The sequence below is a fragment of the Rhizophagus irregularis genome, chromosome 9 (assembly GCF_026210795.1).
Source record: "Rhizophagus irregularis chromosome 9, complete sequence".
NCBI classification, from domain to species: domain Eukaryota; kingdom Fungi; phylum Glomeromycota; class Glomeromycetes; order Glomerales; family Glomeraceae; genus Rhizophagus; species Rhizophagus irregularis.
The window spans coordinates 4,249,058-4,271,293 of NC_089437.1; the positions used below are offsets into that span (position 1 = coordinate 4,249,058).

Sequence of the window (22,236 nt, forward strand, 5' to 3'; positions counted from 1 at the left end):
AGTTCAGGTTGTAATATCAATATAGCCTGAATGACCTGTTGACCTGAAACTATGGTTTTATATAATATAAGTGATGGTATTATAATTCACTTTTTATATTGATTTTATATAATAAAAGTGAGTTGCGATATTAGGATTCACTTTTTTATATTGATTTTATATAATAAAAGTGAGTTGCGATATTGGATTCACTTTTTTATATTGATTTTATATATAAAAAGTGAATTGCGGTATCGGAATTCACTTTTTTATGTTGATTTTATATATAAAAGTGAATTGCGGTATCGGAATTCACTTTTTTATGTTGATTTTATATATAAAAAGTGAATTGTGGTATCGGAATTCACTTTTTTATATTGATTTTATATAAAAAAAGTTAGTTGCGGTATTGCGATTCACCTTTTTGTACGATTTTAATATAAAAAAGTGAATCGCAATATTTTCAAAAAAAAATGTTTTGCACCATTTTTTTCGATATAATTAATAAAAATCCTGAAAATTTTCAGGTTTCAGTTCAGGTCAGGTCAAACAGATAACCTGACCTGACCTGACCTGAAAAAAAAATTTCAGGTCAGGTTTATCAATTAACCTGACCTGACCTGACCCATTAGGAACTCTAGTTCACCCTCACTATAGTGAATCCCATGGGCTGGAGATTAAAATTCATTATAGTAAGAAATTCACTATACTGAGGGTCATTTTATTATATATAAAAAAATCTGTATCCAAACTTTTCTTCATTATAGCAAGTTATTCACAATATAAAAATTCACTATAGAGAGGGTGAACTGTACAGATCTTTTCCTTTAAATATATTCCAGTTTCTTAGACCAAAAAATGATATCCAAAGTATAGAGATATTAATTTTCAAAAATAATAAACAAAGATATAATGAATTTGTTTAACTTAAATTTTTATTATTACTATATTATATATATATAAGTTTTTTCAACTTGAAAAGCGGCCAGATAATTCTGATTACTTTCTGTAGTTCATTTATTAGTAAAAACATTTTAGGTAAATATAATATTATTTATAGTCTTATTAATTATTAATTTTGCAACTGAATTTATAAAAATTTTTAATATATAACAGGTACTAATATTTTATTATTTTATAACTTAATTAATTATTTCTTAGAATATTCTTTACCAAAGTATACAAAAATATTAAAATTGGTTAAGAAAGCTAGAAAATCTTATTAGTATGATAAAATTAGAAATTACGATTTTTTTTTATAAGAAAAATGAAAATAACATTTAGGTTTTAATTGAAATTTTCTGTTAATGTAAGATAATAATTCTTTATGCTAAAAGTTTCTTAAGTAAATCAGGAACTAAAAATAAAGTAGTGGTCTGAATCTTCATATATACTCTATTAAGCAAAATGCTAGAGGCTAGACTAAAACTAAATTGTATTGAAATTTAAATAAAAAGCAGCAGCGATTTTCTAATTTTATTAATTTATTCCAAATCTACTATGATTGCATAATATTGAAGTATAACTATTTATATAGATTACATACTGATTGAAAGAGAAAATTTACTTTTTTTATATTAAATGGTAATGAGAAAATTTTAAATGAAAAATTTTGATAAGGCGTAATAAATGCGCATAATACATGCAGGCAGTTTGTCAGTTTTGGTCAGGTATTGATCAGGTTTTGGTCAGGTTTTGGTCAGCCCTAAAAATCTGGCCAAAACCTAGCACTGCATGCAGGTATCTTCTAATTTAATACCATTGTTTCCAAAAGAGAAAAGTAATTTTTTTAGATATAAATGAATCTTCTACGAAAATAAACCAAAAACAAAAATGCCCATCAGTAATAATATTCGTGTTGTCGTCGGTATAGGTAATTAAAAAAATCAGCAAAGAAAATCTTTTTTTTTTTATAAATTACAGTAACTAAATTTAGCTGTTAATTTGTTAATAAAAGACTTCGGTACAACTTATTCGGTAATTCAAATTTTTTTTTTAAAAAAAAAAAAAATTTGAACGTTTTTAACAATCACAATTATTTTTCATCATAACAAATTAGGGATTCTCATTCGCGCATTTATCAAATTCTATAATTGCATCTAATGATAAATGGCCCGAACAAGTGCCAAATACAACTAAAAATGATAAAATTGAATATTGGGATCAAATAGAAAACTTAAAAACAAATACGATCTTAGGTTATGATGCCAATTTTGAAAGTGTCAAATGTTGGGGACCGTCAGCGTTAGTTAATACAACTGAACGAAAAGACATAAATCCTGTCGAATTATTTAAATTACATTTGAGTGATTTGGATAATTTAGATAAGGATAAAAAATCTAACAAACCTTATCTCCCTTCTAAGTTAGTCTATAAGAAAGCTATCACTGATTATCTTCGGGAAATGGGTAAACAAGTAAAAATAAATTTGGACTCAATGACTTTATATCATATAAGCAAATTAACAATATTTTTTTTAAAAAAAAAACGCTTACAGGAAAGGTGACTAAATTTTACCTAATATTATATAATATATATGATTCTTTTTTAAATAGAATTATTATTCCTATATCTAATATAGTTAGTTAAAAAGACTGTGACAACTCGTTGGCCTGGTATTGAATGGCACCAAGTGCTTTTAGTTCTTGCAGTTCCAGCGGAATTTCCGGAAAAATCAAAATCAATATTGAGAAAATGTGCATACGATGCTAATTTAATAAGTAACTTAAGAACATATAAGCTACAATTCACTACAGAACGTAAGCAATATGAAAAATTCTTAAACACTATTTATAATTGTTTAATAATAATTTTTTTATATTTTACCTATTTTAGCTGAAGCAGCGGCCATATATTGTATAGATAATATTTCTGAAACTGAAATCTATGATTATATTGGAAGTAAGTTCTGTAATCTATTATGGTAGCTTAGGCCGAGTAAATATTTATAATAATTAATTATTTATTGTTAGGATCATTCTTAGTTGTGGATTGTGGTGGTGGTACCGTTGATTTAACAATTCGTAAACTATTAAGTAAGGACGAATTAGGAGAAGTAACTATAAGAACTGGAGGCCTTTGTGGTTCGACTTACATCGATCAAGAGTTTATAAAATTTCTTGAACGAAAACTTGGAAAATCCGCAATCAACAGTTTAAAGGAACATCATTATGGGCAATATCGACTTTTGATACACGAATTTTGTAAAAACGCTAAATTGCCTTTTACTGGTGTTGAAGAAGAATATAAAGCCTATGAATTGGATATTAAGGTTAGTGCTTTAATAATTCATTTTTAAATATAATTTTATTTTATATTTAATTATAATTAATCTACAACTATGTAGAAAATAAGTCCAAAATTGAAACAATACGTTACTAAACAACACTCAAATGAAAATCGATGGACGATTAAACTTGCGTTTAATGATGTTAAAAAAATGTTTAATCCAGTTATTAACCAAATAATTAAATTAATTCGTGATCAACTTGAAAAAGATGACACATGTTCGATCATGTTTTTGGTTGGAGAATTTGGTGAATCGAAATATTTACAAAAAAGAATCCAAGAAGAATTTAAAGAACAACAAATTTCAGTGCCTCCTCGGCCAATTGCTGCTGTTGCACGTGGAGCAGTAAGTTATGGAATTAACGAAAAGTTTATTAAGAATAGAGTATTGAAATACAATTATGGAAGGTCAACTCTTAGACCATATGATGAAAATATTGATCCGATTGACAGAAGGAGAGAAAGTGGACATGTTTTAGTTTTTAAATTATTGGCCAAAAAAGGAACAGTCGTTGATGTTGATCAAAAATTTTCTCAAACTTCTCATCCGGAAAACAGGTAATCTTCCTTATTATAAAACAATTCAATTGAAATTCAAATAACCTTTTTTTTAAAAAAAAAAATTAGTGATCAAGAAAAAATGTGGTACCAAATTTTAATAACAGAAAGAGATGATGTAAGATATCCTGATGAAGATGGTGTAATAAAATTAGGTGATTTTATTATTGATTTACCAGATGCACATCTTGGTAAAGATAGAAAAGTTCAGTTTGAATTATGTTTTGGCAAAATGGAAATTCAAGCGTATGCAAAAAATGAACACAATGGACAAGAATATGAAGCTACCTTTGATTATTATGATAAAGATATTGCTGAAATAAGTGAAATTTTAGATGAATTTTAACATACTGTAAAAGTCATGTAAAGTAATTTTGATATTTGTAATTATATTTATTTTAAAAGAATAAAAATTGTAATATTGCAATTTATTATATATTTTAAAATTATTAAATTAACTAAATGATTTATAATATTTTTAAAGTCAAAAATTCAATAAACAATAATAAACATAGTAATTATAGTTCAAGCATTAGACTTGTAATTTCCAATCCATATATTTTAATTAATAAAATGATAAATATTTATTTCCAATACATTTCTTTACATTATAAACTTTTGATTCTTTTTACCTTTTTCTTATAATGAAAAAGTACTTCCTTAATTATTAAATTAAGAAATAGTGAAAAAGGAAAATTATTTTAGTTAAAAGATTAAGTAAGGTAAATAAAAAGTAATAAATGGAAGTATATAGAAAAAATACCAAATTGGATAGTAAATAAAAATTTTGGTACATATAATTTGTTAGCAAATTATAATGCAAGCTAAAATCTAATTTTTGCTAACTTTATGGTTAACTTTTTGGAACTCATATATAATTATATAATTATCTGAAAAATTAATATGCAGTAAGGTCAAATTCAGCACCTTTTTATAACAAATAAGTACAGTTAAATTTTAATATATCGATACTGTTAGTACAAGAAAAAAGTATCAGTACATTGAAATATTAATACATTGTAAATTATAATGTGAGTTAAAATTTAATTCTAATTTACATTATACTTAATTCTGAAAAATAAAAAAATATGATTTTGGTGAATTATAAATTACAATTTTTTAATTTATATTAAACCTATACATGTTTCCCAAATTATTTTGGACTGCTGTAATTATAAGTAAAATCCCAAATTCAATTACAGCATTTCAAATTATTTTGGCATTTTATATATATAAACTGTGGTATTCTAAATTATAATTATGGCATCCCAAAATAATTTGAGCAGCATATATAGCCAAACCTATAGTATTAATCCAAATTAAAACCAGTATAACCTAAATTATTAATACATCTTTATTATATATTACTATAAAGGAATAAAGAAAGAATATTATTATATATTATATCATAAAACTATATATAATATCAATATAACAAGGTTTTTTTATTAATTATAAAATGAGATAATTAAAATTTATCAGTATAAACCATTTATTAGTATATAAAATATCGGTATATCAAGGTTTAACTGTAATACAAAAATAATATAAAAGGAAATTTTTAAAATTATATAATATTAACTAATATATATCAAATTAATTTATCATTTATGTATCAAACTAAAATGTATATTTTATTATTTGTGCATCAAATTAAAATACATACTTTAAAATTTATAATATTAGTAATTTTAGAATCTTTGTAAATTATATGCAGTGTTGTCATGGGACATAGACAGGGACATGGGATGGGACAGGACGAGACTGTCCATGTCCTGCATTTTTTATGTTCCAGACATTCTGCGAATATTATATATAATTCACGTGACCTACAATTAACTTATGTGCTGTTTAATTCCAGAACAATTACTAGTAATTACACAATTGGTTTATATTTAAAATAACTAATATTGGGAAGAAGTATTCATTTTTTTTAAAGAAATTTTTTACTTTTAGTAATAAGTAACGAAAAATGTGTAATTTTTTTATGTTATTATTTTTTAATAAAGTTGTTTTTGTATTTGATTATAATTGATCGGATAATTAGTTAGGCAGAAAATTAAATCAATAAAAATAAAAATTCTTAGTTTTTATGATTATATTTATACGATTGTTTATTATTCTGTGGGATAAAACTTCAGAGTCACAGACGCCCAAAAAATCTAGAATGGTAAACTTATATATATCTATATTATTATTAAAAAGAGTTATCAACTCCCATTTAGCACTGGTATCATTAGTGGGATGAGTAATATCATCTAATGATGTATTGCTTTTTTCATCAACTTCATCAATTTCAGCATTTTCCTCCTCCTTTAGCATTTCCATCCAACCTTGAAGATATTCACCAAAAGCATTTTCTAATTGAGGTTCAAAAGCTTCATCATCCGAATCATAATCTACTTCTATTGGTTTAAAATTAGTTTCTAAATTAACAGCTGGATCATTACTTCTATTATTCTCCAGTCCATTTAAATTACCAGGATTTTGATTAGTATCAGTTTCATTTGCATCATCAATATCCAATGTAGGTTCAATAAGTATTGGATTATTATGAAGACGATGGCCATATGTAATATCAGCTCTTAATTTACTCATTTGAAGAACTTTGGAAAACTGTATAAAAATTTGAATATTAGAATAAATTATAAAATATCTTTATAATATAAAAACCATACCATTAATCTATTACATCGTTTTGTTTGTAAAAAACTCATGCAGCTTCAGAGTCTTTCTACTGAAGCTGCATTTACATATATGCTGAAAATTCTACAAGCTACAAGGCCTAATTCATTTGTAGATACACTAACGTAACACCAGTAACGCCAAATATCATCATTGAATTGTCTATATGATTCAAGATCAAATGGATACTTGGCCAGCCAAAAATTATCAAATTCACGAAATATACACTTTGGCTCTTTTTCAGACCATGCACGATAATAATACATCAACCACTTTTCAAATTCTGAATAATTAATACTAGTTGCGTTATTAAATTGATTCATGCGATATTCAGAATGTAATAAATAAGATAGCAAAAGCAGAGGCTCTTTCCAATCTTTCCAACGTTTTTCTAATTGACTAATTATTCGTGTAGCAAGAGTATCATTTGAATAATTTAACCAAAATCGTACTAAATAATTCATACTATGTACTACCTGAAATAAACGTACCTTATCACATTGTAATACATTAAGTAATTTGCAATACGGTTCAAGAATGTTATTAATAAGTGTAATGTGATCCCAGAATATAGAGGAATCAATAATTTCAAAGATTTCGCGTGGTAAAGTTAGTGCTTCTTCTTGCTGCCGACGAGTTTCAACAATTGGTGGTTTGAAGTTAATAGCTAATATCTAAAAAATAGGATTAAAATTTATATTTTAATATTAACATTTAATTAATAATTAAATCTACTTACTTGTAATGCTTTAAAAAACTAACACACATATTATAAAGACTGTTCTATCATGTTTCTCCTGGAACAGATATTGCAATACATTTTTTATATGTTTTATATTGCTGATCCCGCAAACACGCAATAAAGTATTTGTGATTTGAATTTTTAAAATAAGTAGCAAGCTTAATAGCACGATCAATAGTGGTTTTGAATTCCGTAGATTCTTTGAAAATTTTACCCATACAGAGATTAATCTGATGGGCAAAACATGGTAGAAATATTATTGATCTATTTGAAATTCTCATTCAACGCCTATACAAAAAAAAAATTAAAATATATAAGTTTTCAAATATTTAAGATTTAAATAAATAAAATAAATAATAGTAAGAAGTCAATACAAAGCTGCTGCATATGCTGATGCACTATTAGTAACTATAGCACAAACAGTAATTTCTTTATTTCGTAACTCAGTAAGCATTGCTTCAGTTTTCTCAATAACTGCTGTATAATTTTTACGTTCAGAACTAATATCAACTGCTTTTCAAACATATGGTTTTCCATTAGAAGCTAATAAAACCGTTCCTAACAATTGCTCATTTTTTACATTTGTCCATCCATCAAAAGTCAGTGTCACACCAACTGGATTTTCTTTAATCGCAATTTCCATTGCCTTATCTGAATCAGCTACAACTAAGGTTGCTTGCCGAAACTAGGGAGTTTCGGCATGCCGAAACTGCTGAAACTGCCAAAACTAGGTTTCAGCAAGCAACTGAAAACAGTGTTGGCAAATAACCTTGAAATGACCTTTAAATGACCTGATTACATCATGATTTTACTATGAATATATCACGTGATCATATACGAAATGACCTAAGGTCATTTTAAAAAAGTGAAATGACCTCAAAATTTGCCAACACTGACTGAAAATGCCGAAATGCCGAAATGCCGAAACTGCCGAAACTGTTTGGCGTTTCGGCGCAGTATATCATATGATATACATATAGTTTCGGTATTTCTTAATTCAGTTAAGCTCTGATCAGTTTTTTAACTGATCATTGATAATCTAAAACGTTTTTTAAACCGTTATCGTTATTTTTTTAAAAAAAACTTTTTTAACGTTAAAAAGATAATTTAACGTTGAATTTTATGATCGCCCGCCCACCCTTTATTTTAACGTTAGTATATTTTACTAACGTTAATTTTTTTTAATTTTTTTCTTGAATTGTATTAAAGAAACGTACAAACGTTTCTATTTTCTTGTTTTTTAGGATACCGGACTCCTAGGAACTTGAAAGAACCCGGACTTTGGTAAGTATATGGGGTACTGTATTTAAATTGTGTTAAAGAAACGTATTAACGTTTCTTTTTTTTGTTTTTTTAGGTTACCGGACTCCTAGGAATTTGGAAGAACCGGTCTTTGGTAAGTATATGGGGTATTGTGTTTAATTGTGTTAAAAAAACATACTAACGTTTCTTTTTTCTGTTTTTTTTAGGATACCGGACTCCCAGGAACTTGGAAGAACCGGTCTTCGGTAAGTATATGGGGTACTGTGTTTAATTGTGTTAAAGAAACGTATTAACGTTTCTTTTTTGTTTTTAGGTTACCGGACTATAGGAAGCTTGGAAGAACAGATCTTTGGTAAGTATATGGGGTACTGTATTTAATTGCGTTAAAGAAACGTACTAACGTTTCTTTTTTCTGTTTTTTTTTGTGATACTGACTCTTGTGAACTTCAAGAACTGGTCTTCGGTAAGTATATGGGGTACAAGTGTTTAATTGTGTTAAAGAAACGTACTAACGTTTCTTTTTTCTGTTTTTTTAGGCTACCGGACTCCTAGGAACTTGAAGAACCCGAACTCGGGATACTTGGTATGTAAGCTTGACAATGGAAGGAATCTTTTTTTTTAATATATTGAAGAAACGTTATAACGTTCCTTCTATTTTTTTTGTTTTTTTTTACCGGACTTTTTTATATGGAAAGTTTTATTTAATTGCTTCGAAGAAATGAGTGTGTTTCTTATAGTATACCATTATTTATAAAAATTGGTTTATTACAATAAAATAAATAATATAATAAAATATTTAATTACGTATATATATATTGGAATTAAATTAATGAAAAAAAATTATTATAGAATGCCAAAATTATGCCGAAACTATATCAAGATGTTAGTATTAGCTATGCCAAAACTATGCCGAAACTTGCAAATAGTTTCAGCAGTTTCAGCATTTCAGCAGGTTTCAGCGTTTCAGCGTTTCAGCAGTTTCGGCACTAATAAAAGAGTTTCGGCTTTCGGCACCAGGCCAAATGAGTTTCGGCAGGCAACCTTAGGCCTACAACTTATTTTAAAATATCACCTCTAAGAACACGACGATCAGGTAGTTTGAAAAACGGATTTAAAAAATCAAACAACTCTTTTGCTTCAGGCTTATTTACCCATAATAATGCCCATCCACAGGAAACTGTGAGCTGAAGCAGTAACATATAAAACTTTTGTAAATCCTCCTTGAACAAAAATCAGACAATATAATTATCCATAGGTCCATAATATGAAGAACGATTAATTACTTTGTGAGATGAACTTGATGCCAAAAAGACTTGACTGGTTTGAAAGAATATGGAATCTGAAATTAAAAAATAAAATTATGAAACATTTTTAATTGCAAGTATAAATACTATTAAAAATTTAAAAAAACTTACATGATCTCTTTTGAGGAATTATACTCAGAACATCATTATTATTAGGTTGTAAAATTGCAAAGATTTTTTCTCGTTCTTCTTCATTTGTTTTTGCAAAAAAATTATCACATTATTTCTTAAAATGTTGAATTATTTGATCTTTTTTATTTGGAAACGATATTTTTTGTCTTTCTTCTTCTCCCAACACTTTTATACATGGTTTACAGAATGTTTTAAGATTGCTTTTGTTAATTTTAATATCAGTTCTAACAATATATTGATTTAATAAAGAGAAAAGCGGCGGCATATTGAAGTTATTTTTTTTTTTTGTGGCTTAGATTGTGAACTGCCAGACTGCCCAGACATATAAAATTGTTCCAAACAATTTGTGAAAATTTTCGGACATGTCCGTATGACAAGTATTAATCAGAACATTTTTTGGGACACAGATGATGGACATGGGACACAGACATTGATGTCCAAGCAAAATGCTGCAGACAGTGTCCATGTACAACACTAATTATATGTAATTCTAAAGTAATATAATAAATTTATTTGGTATATATTATATATATATTATTAATTTCAACTTTTAAGTTTTATTATTATATAATTTTTCATTATAACATTTACTTCCACATCTAGTACCAGATTTTTGCACTTATATATATTATTCTAATTTCATGCAACTTTTTTAACAGATATATTATTTGTTGAATATAATCTAATTTCAGATATTCTTTCATTTCAAATGAATATAAATTATTCAATATTTCAGTTTATTAATATATCTAAAATGACATTTAAATCTATATAATAAAAAAAACCTGTCCCATTTAGATTATCTATATAAATAAATTTAAAATATATAACATTGCTCTATTTCTTCAAAAAAAAATATTATTTTGAAATAACTAATTAAATATAGTAAAATAACTATACAGTCAACCCTTGTTATAACGAACCTTAGGTTTCAGACCTCAACTTCGCTATAGGGCTATAGTGAAGATTTTAAGAGATTTGATTGGTTAATTCGTTATAGCAAGGGGAAATTTATTATAGTTGTCTGAAAAATTCACTATATCAAGAGTTCGCTATATCAAGGTTTAACTATATAAAGTTTAATTTACCAAATATTTTATACATACTATCCAAATTATTTTAAGATGTCATAATTATTATAATTTAGGTATTGCTAAATATCACCAGTGGTGATCGTCACTATATATAAAATATTTTTTGAATTTTCAAAAATTTTTGACTGAAATATTATTCTAATTATAATATAAATATCATTACTATATGTAAATTTATGGGTAGAACAAATTTACCTTAGATTATAAAGGCTGTTGTTTAGATAGTTTTTGAGAAAAATAGGAAAGTTTGATTTTATAAGCAAAATACAATTTTTTGTTTTAAAAGAAATTTTTTTTAGTCAAATTTTCAAAATTTTAGTGTGATTAGTATTTACTCAGGTTTGTTTTACACATTTATTATTTAAATTGAAATTTTTGAAAAAAATTTACAATGTGTTTTTTAACTCTGGCCAAAATTATAATTTTCGGCTAGAATTAAGTGATGTGGTGATGATCACCACTGGTGATATTTAGCAATACCCTTATAATTTATTCAGTTTATATGTAATTTACTATATAAAATGGCAAAATAACTTGGAATGCTATAATTGAATTTAGGATTTTATTTATAATTACAGTAAAAATAATTTGAATAACATATTACATATATAATAAGTTATATAATTTTTTATTATGTACTTTATAAAGAATTATTCATTATAAAATTACAAATTTTAAATCAAATAATTAATTTTAGCTAGTATTTTGAATGAGTCAATTTGAGTTAAGTTAAAGAATAACTTATATTTAATTTAAAAAAATCAAGTTGATTTGAGTTGAATAATTATTATAAATTTTTTTGAATCAACTTAAATTAACTCAAAAAAAATTAATTTAAAATTAACTCAAATTGAAAAAAAATTAATTTAAATTAAATGATTAAATTTGATTATTTGATCTTTTTTAATTTCTTTAAAAATAAACTGAATGATTCCTAAAGCTCCGAACGGGTCGGTTTGGTCCGGATTATAGATGGTTCGGATTAGAGCTGAAATTCGTAAAAACCGAACCAAAAAACCAGTAGTTCGGTTCGGTTTAATCTGATTTTTATAAAAATGCAAAAAATCGAATAGCCGGCCATCTAGTGATCGTATAAAGTCAAGCTATATATCATTGGATTCGTCTCGACGAGACGCGTCGAATGGTGGTAAGATCATGTCTCTATCATCGATAGAACACACGTTAACCCACGCTAAATGATTTATCAATAATTGGAATTAGCAAGCTATCTATCGGTGCTAGAGACATGATCTTAGCACCATTCGACGCGTCTCAGTGAGACGAATCCAATGAATATAAATTCGTTCGTGTACGACCACTGGATGGCGAATATCAAGTTTCGCATTTTTTTAAAAATTTCGAGCGTTAAAAATTAAAAATTCCGATACATGAATTTATTCGTCGTCCAATGGTCGTACAAATATGAATTAGGACTCATTAGATTCGTCTCGATGAGACGAGTCGAATGGTGGTGAGATCATGTCTCTAGCATTAATAGATCGTAAGTTAATTCATGCTAAATAATTTAAAAAAATTGGCATTAGCAAGCTATCTATCGATGCTAGAGACGTGATCTTACCACCATTCGACTCGTCTCATCGAGACGAATCCAATGAGTCCTAATTCATATTTGTACGACCATTGGACGACGAATAAATTCATGTATCGGAATTTTTAATTTTTAACGCTCGAAATTTTTAAAAAAATGCGAAACTTGATATTCGCCATCCAGTGGTCGTACACGAACGAATTTATATTCATTGGATTCGTCTCACTGAGACGCGTCGAATGGTGCTAAGATCATGTCTCTAGCACCGATAGATAGCTTGCTAATTCCAATTATTGATAAATCATTTAGCGTGGGTTAACGTGTGTTCTATCGATGCTAGAGACATGATCTTACCACCATTCGACGCGTCTCGTCGAGAGGAATCCAATGATATATGGCTCGACTTTGTACGATCACTAGATGGCCGGCTATTCGATTTTTCGCATTTTTATAAAAAATTGGATTAAACCGAACCGAACTGCCGGTTTTTCGGTTCTAATATCCGAACTGAACTGAACCGAATTTTGAGCCGGTTTCGGATCGGTTCCCCGGTTTAGCCCAAACCGTTCAGAGCTTTAATGATTCCTTAACTTTTTTTAAAATAAACTTTTAAAAATGTAAAATATATAAAAAGTTAATATAATTTATTTGTTTTTTATTTTTTACTTATTTCTTTAAGAACAGTTATTTTTAAAACTGTAATTTTATGAATATTAAAAATACAAAAGGTTAATATTATTTTTTTTTCATTTTCATTTTTTAATTTTATTATTTTTCTTTACTTACAATATTCTTATTTTTTAGAAATAGTTTCCTTTTTCAAAATTGCAATTTCAGTAGACTTTTAAAATATGAAAAGTTATTATTTTTTTTTTAATTTTATTATTTTTTTTCTTTACTTATAACATTCTTATTTCTTTAGAAATAGTCTTTTTTTTGAAATTGCAATTTTAATAGGTAAACTATTAAGAATTTGAAAAACTTTTTTTTATTTTTTTTTAATTTTATTATTATTTTTTATTTATGCTACTTGAATAAAACTCATAAAAGTAGCAGAAATTTATCATATTTTATTAATTACTCAAAACATACATATTAAAATTTTAATATATAATAATATAAATAATGTTAATATCCGAATAGGATCCCGCCTACTACTAAGATATGTTACTGGTAGAAATTTCACTTTCATATGAAACCTTACCTTAGGATTTGCTTAAATTCTATTGGTTAATTAACTAAAAAGGAAAAAAATCATAACAATGTAACATAAAATTTCCTTTATAATAGGATCTTTATATGTAAACTTTACTTTAGGCCACAGGGTGACCTATCTTAATAATAGGTGAGGTCCTATCTTAATATATATTTAAATTTCATAGTTCTAGTTTTCATATAACCTTGTTAATTAAAAAAAGAAATTTAGTAATTAATAACAGTACTATTTAATAGTTTTTTTAAAATTTAATTTTTCTCAATTTTTTTTATAATCCATATAAAAACAACTAGAAATAAGAAATTAGATGTACTATATATATACTAATTAAGATTTTGTACTACCACATATTAAAATTTCTACTATTATTATTATGTATAATTTCAAATAAGCTGACAGTATCAAACTATTTTGTTTATTTTTATAATATAATATATAGATAATTGTTAAAATTTTTTTCTGATTTTTCTTTAATTAATATAGTTGTATGAATGCTAGAATAGTGAAATTTTGAATATATATTCTGTATTGTCTAAGGTTGCCTGCCTAAACCTCTCCAAAATTCTACGATTAGTTTCTCCAAAATTTTACTATAATTTTATTATAGTTTCGGCAAGATTTCGGCAGTTTTGACATTTATAATAAGTTTTGTCAGATTTCGCTTTTCTCCAGAGTTTTGCCAACTTTTTAATAAGACTTTCATATAGTTTCAGCAAAGTTTTGCCATTTCGGCATTTCGCCAACTTGCCAAAACCCCCTAGTTTCTCCAGCAACTTAGTATTGTCAGGTCTACATTATTATATATTAAAATTCCAGGTATTATTATTACGTAAATTTTTAAGTACTAATTAATAAATATGAATTTCTGCTATTTTTGTTCAAGTAGTATACCTTATTCTTATTTTTTAAAAAATGGTTTCTTCTTTTAAAATAATGATTAGAAATAAAGGTAAATAGAAAGCAAGTATATAGGTTAGTAAGTATATTTATTATAATTAAAAAATGTTTTAATATTTCTTTTTTTTTTTGTAAAATACTATTGATCAAATTGCAAAAGCTGTTCCAAATTAACCTAAATCAAGTCAAGTATTAATTTAAATTTAGATTTGATTTAACTTGACTTATAATTAAACCTGAATCTACTTAACTCATTTAAAATATTAATTTTGATGATTATTATCTTCTATTTATTTTTTTAATTATAAATAATTGATTACTTTAAAACTAATTTTTTTAAAAGTATACAGAACTCTGTTTATTACTAAAATATATTACTAGTAAAAATTTTACTTTTATATGAAATCTTATCTTAGGATTTGCTTAAATTCTATTAGTTAATTGACTGAAAAAGAAAAAATCATAACAATGTAACATAAAATTTTCTTTTATAGTAAGATCTTTAAAGAATTTTATATATAAACCTTACTTTAGATTATAGAATGACTTATCTTAATAGTAATAAGCAGAGTCCTAAATATACATAAGATTAAATTATATTATAATTAGATAATTAACAAATTTTACATAAATATAAGATAATAAAATTTCTTATCAAATTTTTTAATTTATAAATTTAATTCTTTTAACACAATTTTTATTTGGCTAATTCAAATATTTAATAATATATATTATCTAATATCATTATGATATTATTTAGATATTAATAAGATAAATTTAATGTATTAATCTTATAATATAATTATTTTAAAAAAATGGTAACTTTATTTATATTAATTAAATACTATCAGCAATATTATAATCTTTTTAAAAATCATTTGATTCAGGATCATTTGATCAGAATTCCAGAAAATATATAAATAAGTAAAATCTCAAGTTGCTTAAAATTTGCCAAAAAAATTGTATAAATCTTTTCTTTTTAGATAATACTGGTCAGAAATTTAATTTTCTAATTCAGAAACTAGTTAGTATTATTATAGTTCTGGTTTTGAAGAAATGCTTAGAGCTCATAGTAAAATTATTTTTGCTGGACCTTACCTATTTATCATGTATTTTTCAGAGCCCTATTTAATTATTTGGATGAAAATTGCAATTAAAATTAATAATAATTATGATTTTGCTATGATGATCTACATAACTTTTTACAACAAATTAAATAATAGATTTTAGATAGAAACTTAATTTTATATATATTACTATTTGCTGATTTATTAAGTTTATATAGTTTGATCTTGATATAACAAAAACAAACTTTTGATTTACTGAACTTTTTTTAAAAACTGGTTTCATATTATTTAAAAATTTTAATATATCAAATTTCATATAAAACTTGGATATATATATATATATATAACATATACTAAACTCTATAATTTACCTTTATAATAAAGCATATAAAAAAATTTCTTAATATACTAAAACCTGATCATATGATTGAAATTTCACATAATTTGTATTGTTAAATTTTAATTTCTAGCCAAAATTAATATTCTTTAATCATATAACAACTTTATATACTGAACTTTTACTATATATTAAACTTTTACTTTTGAACTGCAAATTCAGTATATTGAGGTTTAACTGTATTTACATTTTTTTAATTATTTTAAATATAAAAAATAAATAAATGAATATATAGATATTATGAATGTAAATATTTAAAATTTCAAAATAAAGAAAAAGTAGTAGTAGTAAAGAATTGGGTTAATCAAATTAAAATCAATTATGATTGATTAAGTCAAATGATTTAACTAATGATTTTACATATTAAGTACTATAATTGATCATAATACTCAACTAAATATAATCAATTAAAATATTAAATGATATAATTGGTTATATAAATATAATTAAATCTTAAAAAAATAGTAATTAGTTTACCTTATAAAAAAGGTTTTTTTTCACTCTTCTCTACTTGAAGATTAAATTCTTTTAATATTAACATGCTTCCAAAATGTGCAAATAGTTCTACTGATTCTTTACATACATTAAAATATTTAACTAGTGATATTACAGATGAACAAGAGCCACAAATTTCTCAGTAATTATTTTTTCATCATAATAATTTACTATAAAGTACTATAACCGATTAATTATTTGATTAATTATTTGATTTTATTTGATCAAGTGTACTTAATCAAATTTTAATTGATTACTACTTATTAGTTAATTTTAATCGATTTTACCAAAAAATTTTTAACCAATGAATCGAACAATGATTTTTGGCATCAACTCAATTCCCTAAATAGTAGTAGCAGTAGTAGTAGTAATTGTAATAATAGCAGTAACAATAAAAGAAGAAGGAGAAATAAAAGAAGAAGTGATAGAAGAAAAGATAGGAGAAGAAATAAAAAAGAAATAGAAAAAGAAATTAAGGTAAATCATAAATTTATAATTGAATGACATATAAAACTAAATTTTACCAAGTAATTTAATTATGATTTTTATAATATTTAAAATATTCTAATAAATTATTAAATGTAAGTAATTGTAGTTGATATTGTTGTAGTTGTTATTATGGTTGTTATTGAAGTTGATTTTGTGGTTGATATTGTTGCAAATATAGTTGAGAATTTCTGCAGTGATACATTATTTAACTATATATTTTTTAGTAAAGTACATTTTTTAGTGATATATTTTTTGATGTTCATATAAATATAATACTTCAGATATTCCAATAGTTCCTATTACCTAATTAGTAGTTAGTAATGAAAAATATAGTTAATTCTTTTACAATATATTTTTTTAAAAAAAAATTATATAATTAACCAATAAAAATAGCTTGCATTTAACTTTATATAATATATTAAACTTGTTAGTTATATACTTCAATTTATTAATTGTTTATCAGTTATTTTTAATTAAATTGGATAAAAACTGCATATATTAATAGATAGATATATAAAATTTTGAGTGGATAGGCAGGTTGCCAAGCTTTAATATAATTTTTTGATAATAAAAAACAAAAATCTGGATATTAAAACCAAATTTTGAATATAAAAATCGATTTTACTACTTTATATTGTTTAAATTTATTTCCAATATGTTTAAATTTCTTTGATATATCAGATTTTTCTAATGAAATAAATGAATAGGAATAATTAAAAAAAGTCAAAAATAATAGAAAAAAGACATTTTATAATCTTGCATTTTTAAAATAAATAATAATAAAGTTAACCCTTAATTTAGGTAATTTAATTTTATTTTATCATATTCAAATATATACATAAAAGGAAAAAAAAAGCTTATTGCAACAATGACCTTTTTATGTTCGTCAAATAAAAGTCATCAGTCAATTAGATAGGGGAATAAATATGATATAATATATATGGTTATATGGTATGATGCTAAAAAATTGGTTATGGTTAGCACTTTTTCTTTATTTTCATATTAAAATTCTATACAGTGTAACTGGAGGTCATATCATACATTATCGTCGTATCAGAGTAATAAATCACAATTATTAGAAAAAACGTGCTACTACGCATCCAATCATCAAGATCCAGTGATTTATTGCAAAAATTGTTTATGGCTATATGCTATATAAATAAAAACTTTTGTGACATTATAAATACTGTTGGCAGGGATTTTATATTGTAGAAGAAATTACTATACCTTAAGCACCACCCAAAAGTAAATAATCTGGCCAGAATTATGAAGATTTGAACCATGGTCGGCATTTATGCTTAATCTCGGTAATCAACTTTACTGTAACATTTTATGATTTTATGTTTAAAAAGTAAATAATTCAATACCTATTATTCTCATTATATTGATTATTGACTTTAAAAATCTAACCTGAATAATTGATTATTTTGGTGATGAATGGCTGATAATAATCTTTTCGTGTTCAGATAACACCAATTAATTATTTTTGACCATGTGACTACCGAACAAATTACTGATAAAGTAGCAGCCTTTTTTAATTTATTTCTCAAAATTTACTATGATAGCTTAAAAAGAGTTTAGAATATTAAAAATACGCTCATTGGGCGGTTTTCAATTTATTTGACAATGAGAAGGTTTTGAATAAGAAAAAAAACTATTCATGTGGTACCAAATGTAGTGGGAAACCGAAATCATGATTAGATACATCAATTATAATATGATAATGTGTTTTTTTAAAGAACATATACATGCAGATATCATCCTAATCCGTTAATCTAAAGTTTTGTTTAACAAAAATAATAAAAATCAGTCCTAATTTAAACCATTGTTTCCAAAATTGAAAAGATTTTTTTTTATATAAAATAAAATCCTCTGAAAAATTTAGAAAAAAAAAGAAAGAAAAATGTCCATCAGCGGAGATATTCGTGTCGTCGTCGGTATAGGTAATAAAATTAACAAAAACAAAAAAGAAAAAAAGTTATACTAAAAAATTACCGCAGAAATCAGTATTTTTAATTGAAGTTTTAATTGAAATTGATTTTTTTTTTAGATTTCGGCACTACTTATTCGGTAATTTAAAATCAACATATACGCGCATTTATTTATTTACATTTTAAACATTTATAATTGATTATTTTTTTCTTGAAATAAAATAGGGATTCTCGTACACACATATATCACATCCAATAATCATAACCAACGAGGAATGGCCTGAAAAAATTGGACAATTAAAGACTAATACAGTATTAAAATATAAAGATGAAAATTTTGAAGAAGTCGATTGTTGGGGATATCCAGCATTGTATAAATCTCCTATTGAATTATTTAAATTACATTTGGGTGATATACCAGAATCAGAAAAGCCTTATCTTCCATCTAAATTAAGTTATAAGAAAGCTATTACTGATTATCTTCGAGAAATTGGTATATAATATTATTTTGGCTTAATGGCTTTTAATATATAAATAATTCAAAATAAAACTAATAAATTATATATATATATTTTCCTTTTTTTAAAAAAAAAACTTATTACTTACTATAGGAAAGGTAATCAATATATATTGACCTTTAAATATCAAACGGTATTACGTTTTATATCATCTTAATTTTATGATTTGTTTTTATATGATAATAGTTGATTAAAAAGACCGTGTCAACTCGATGGCCTGGTATTGAATGGCACCAAGTACTTTTTGTTATGGCAGTTCCAGCGGAATTTCCAGAAAGATCGAAGAAAATATTGAGAGAATGCGCATACGATGCTAATTTAATTAGTAACAAAAAGACATATAAACTACAATTCACTACCGAACGTAAGCAATAAAAAAACTCTTCAAAACACCATTTTATAATTAAAACATTATTTAAAATAATAAATAAATGTTTTGTTTTTTTTTTCATTTATTTACTTTTAGCCGAGGCAGCGGCAATATATTGTATAGATAAAATTCCTGAAACTGAAATCGATAATTATATCGGAAGTAAGTAACATTTTGTAATCAAATATTTTACAACGGTAGCGAGTTTCGATAACGATTAATTTTGTTGTTAGGATCATTCTTGGTCGTTGATTGTGGTGGTGGAACTGTTGATTTAACAATTCGTAAACTATTAAAGAAGGATGAACTTGATGAAGTAACTATAAGGACAGGAGATTACTGTGGTGGTACTTGTATCGACCAAGAATTTATAAAATTTCTTGAATCAAAAGTTGGAGAATTAGCAATTAGTCGTTTAATTGAAAATCATTATGGAAAGTATCAATATTTAATACAAGAATTTTGTAGAATTGTCAAATTGTCTTTTACTGGCATTGAGGAAGAATATAAAAATTATGAATTGGATATTGAGGTAAATTTTTAAATATATTCTTATAATGTAATAATAATTATTAATTTTAATTTATACTGTATATTTATAGCAAGACTGTCCAATATTAAAACAATACATTACAGGATCAAAGAAGAATCGTTTAGAAGATGATGATTGGCTCATTGGACTTGGATTTGATGATGTTAAAAATATGTTTGATCCAGTTATCAGTAAAATTACTAAATTAATTCATAATCAACTTGATCATGATAAAACATGTTCAACCATATTTTTAGTTGGAGGATTTAGTGAATCAAAATATTTACAGGAAAGAATAAGAAAAGAATTTATGGTTCGAGTTGATAACATTATAATACCTCATCAACCAATTGCTGCTGTTGTACGTGGTGCAGTAAGATATGGAACCAACAAAAAGCTTATTAAGAATAGAGTATTGAAATATACTTACGGAAGATCAACTCTTAGACCGTACAATGAAAGCATTGATACACTTGATAGAAAAAGAGATAGTGGATATGTTTTAGTTTTTAAGCCATTAGCCAGAAAAGGAACAACCGTTGAAGTCGGTCAAAAATTTTTTCAAACTTCTCACCCAGAAAATAGGTAATTGTTTTTAATATTTATTAAAAAAAAATGTATATTCAAATAACATTCTTTTTCTTATAAAAAATTAGTGACCAAGAAAAAATGTGGTGTCGGATTTTAATTACAGACAATGAGAGTGCAAGATATTGTGATGATGATGGTGTAAAAGAATTGGGAGACTTTATTATTGATTTACCAGATAAACAACTTGGTAAAGACAGGAAAGTTTATTTTGAATTATGTTTTGGAGAAATGGAAATTAGAGCATATGCAAAGAATGAGTACAATGGGAACGAATATAGTGCCACTTTCAATTATTTCGATGAAAATATCGCTAAAGTAGCAGATGAAAAATTTTCTTGACACTAGGGGGATTCGTAGAACAGATCTAGTGCGTGAATTTTGAGAAACATATCTACCTGTCACATGACTTTGCGATTAATATGTAAACGTAACCCTTACATGATGATAACCTTAATCATATTAATATACAGTACATTCTTATCAGAGCAATTTCGTTGAATACCATTATTTACAAATAGAACATGGTTTCTTATTCCTTTTTCTTCTTGTATCCAAAGCTTCTTCCCGAACATTTTCATTTCAATATCACTGGGTTCATTATAATTTTCGTCATATATGATATGGGAGAAATCATGTATCTATTAATAAAATTTATTTTTGCTTAAATTAAAAAGAGTTAAAGGAAAAAACAACTTACATTAAAATCTTTTAAAAGAAAGAATATTTATGAACGCTGTAAATAATTTAACATCCCAAATAATGTTATTATTTGCGTAAAATTCACATGATATGCACAGCAAGTCACGAGTATTTACTTTTTACATCTCGAATAAATATTTATTGCAGCAATGACAATATCGAGGAATAAAATTTTAAAAACTTTAAAAGTTGTGAAAGATAACAAATAACATAAGTTAACAGTTAAGGAAAATAGTGAGATTACAAAACAACTCGAGAAAAATGATTATTGGTTATTCAATTAGATAGACAAAATATTATAAATACCTTTGTAAAATAATCTTCCTTTGGAAGAACAAATATATGTATAATTAATTAATATTTTTATGGAATCATCATTTTGTATAAAGTTATTACATAGAAGGTAATAAATGCCAAGTTACCCCAATAAGGTTTCTGTA

The 22,236-nt window shown here is 25.2% G+C and overlaps 3 protein-coding genes across 3 annotated transcripts; 2 read left to right on the forward strand and 1 right to left on the reverse strand.

Moving 5' to 3' along the window:
* Positions 1 to 1,812: 1,812 nt before the first annotated feature.
* Positions 1,813 to 4,171, forward strand: OCT59_029993 (uncharacterized protein; the record flags this gene model as incomplete). Its single annotated transcript, XM_025323935.1, has 8 exons — positions 1,813 to 1,852; positions 1,937 to 1,956; positions 2,039 to 2,395; positions 2,561 to 2,738; positions 2,815 to 2,880; positions 2,952 to 3,250; positions 3,326 to 3,825; positions 3,895 to 4,171. The coding sequence occupies 8 exons, from the start codon at positions 1,813 to 1,815 to the stop codon at positions 4,169 to 4,171; spliced, it is 1,737 nt and encodes a 578-aa protein (XP_025188907.1).
* Positions 4,172 to 5,889: 1,718 nt separating this feature from the next.
* On the reverse strand, positions 5,890 to 7,895 carry OCT59_029994 (uncharacterized protein; the record flags this gene model as incomplete). Its single annotated transcript, XM_066146363.1, has 5 exons — positions 5,890 to 6,441; positions 6,579 to 6,698; positions 7,002 to 7,184; positions 7,674 to 7,765; positions 7,865 to 7,895. The coding sequence occupies 5 exons, from the start codon at positions 7,893 to 7,895 to the stop codon at positions 5,890 to 5,892; spliced, it is 978 nt and encodes a 325-aa protein (XP_065995016.1).
* An 11,163-nt stretch (positions 7,896 to 19,058) lies between these two features.
* OCT59_029995 (uncharacterized protein) lies at positions 19,059 to 21,436 on the forward strand (the record flags this gene model as incomplete). Its single annotated transcript, XM_066146365.1, has 8 exons — positions 19,059 to 19,098; positions 19,206 to 19,225; positions 19,312 to 19,579; positions 19,861 to 19,968; positions 20,071 to 20,136; positions 20,208 to 20,506; positions 20,577 to 21,091; positions 21,163 to 21,436. The coding sequence occupies 8 exons, from the start codon at positions 19,059 to 19,061 to the stop codon at positions 21,434 to 21,436; spliced, it is 1,590 nt and encodes a 529-aa protein (XP_065995017.1).
* Between the last annotated feature and the right edge of the window lie 800 nt (positions 21,437 to 22,236).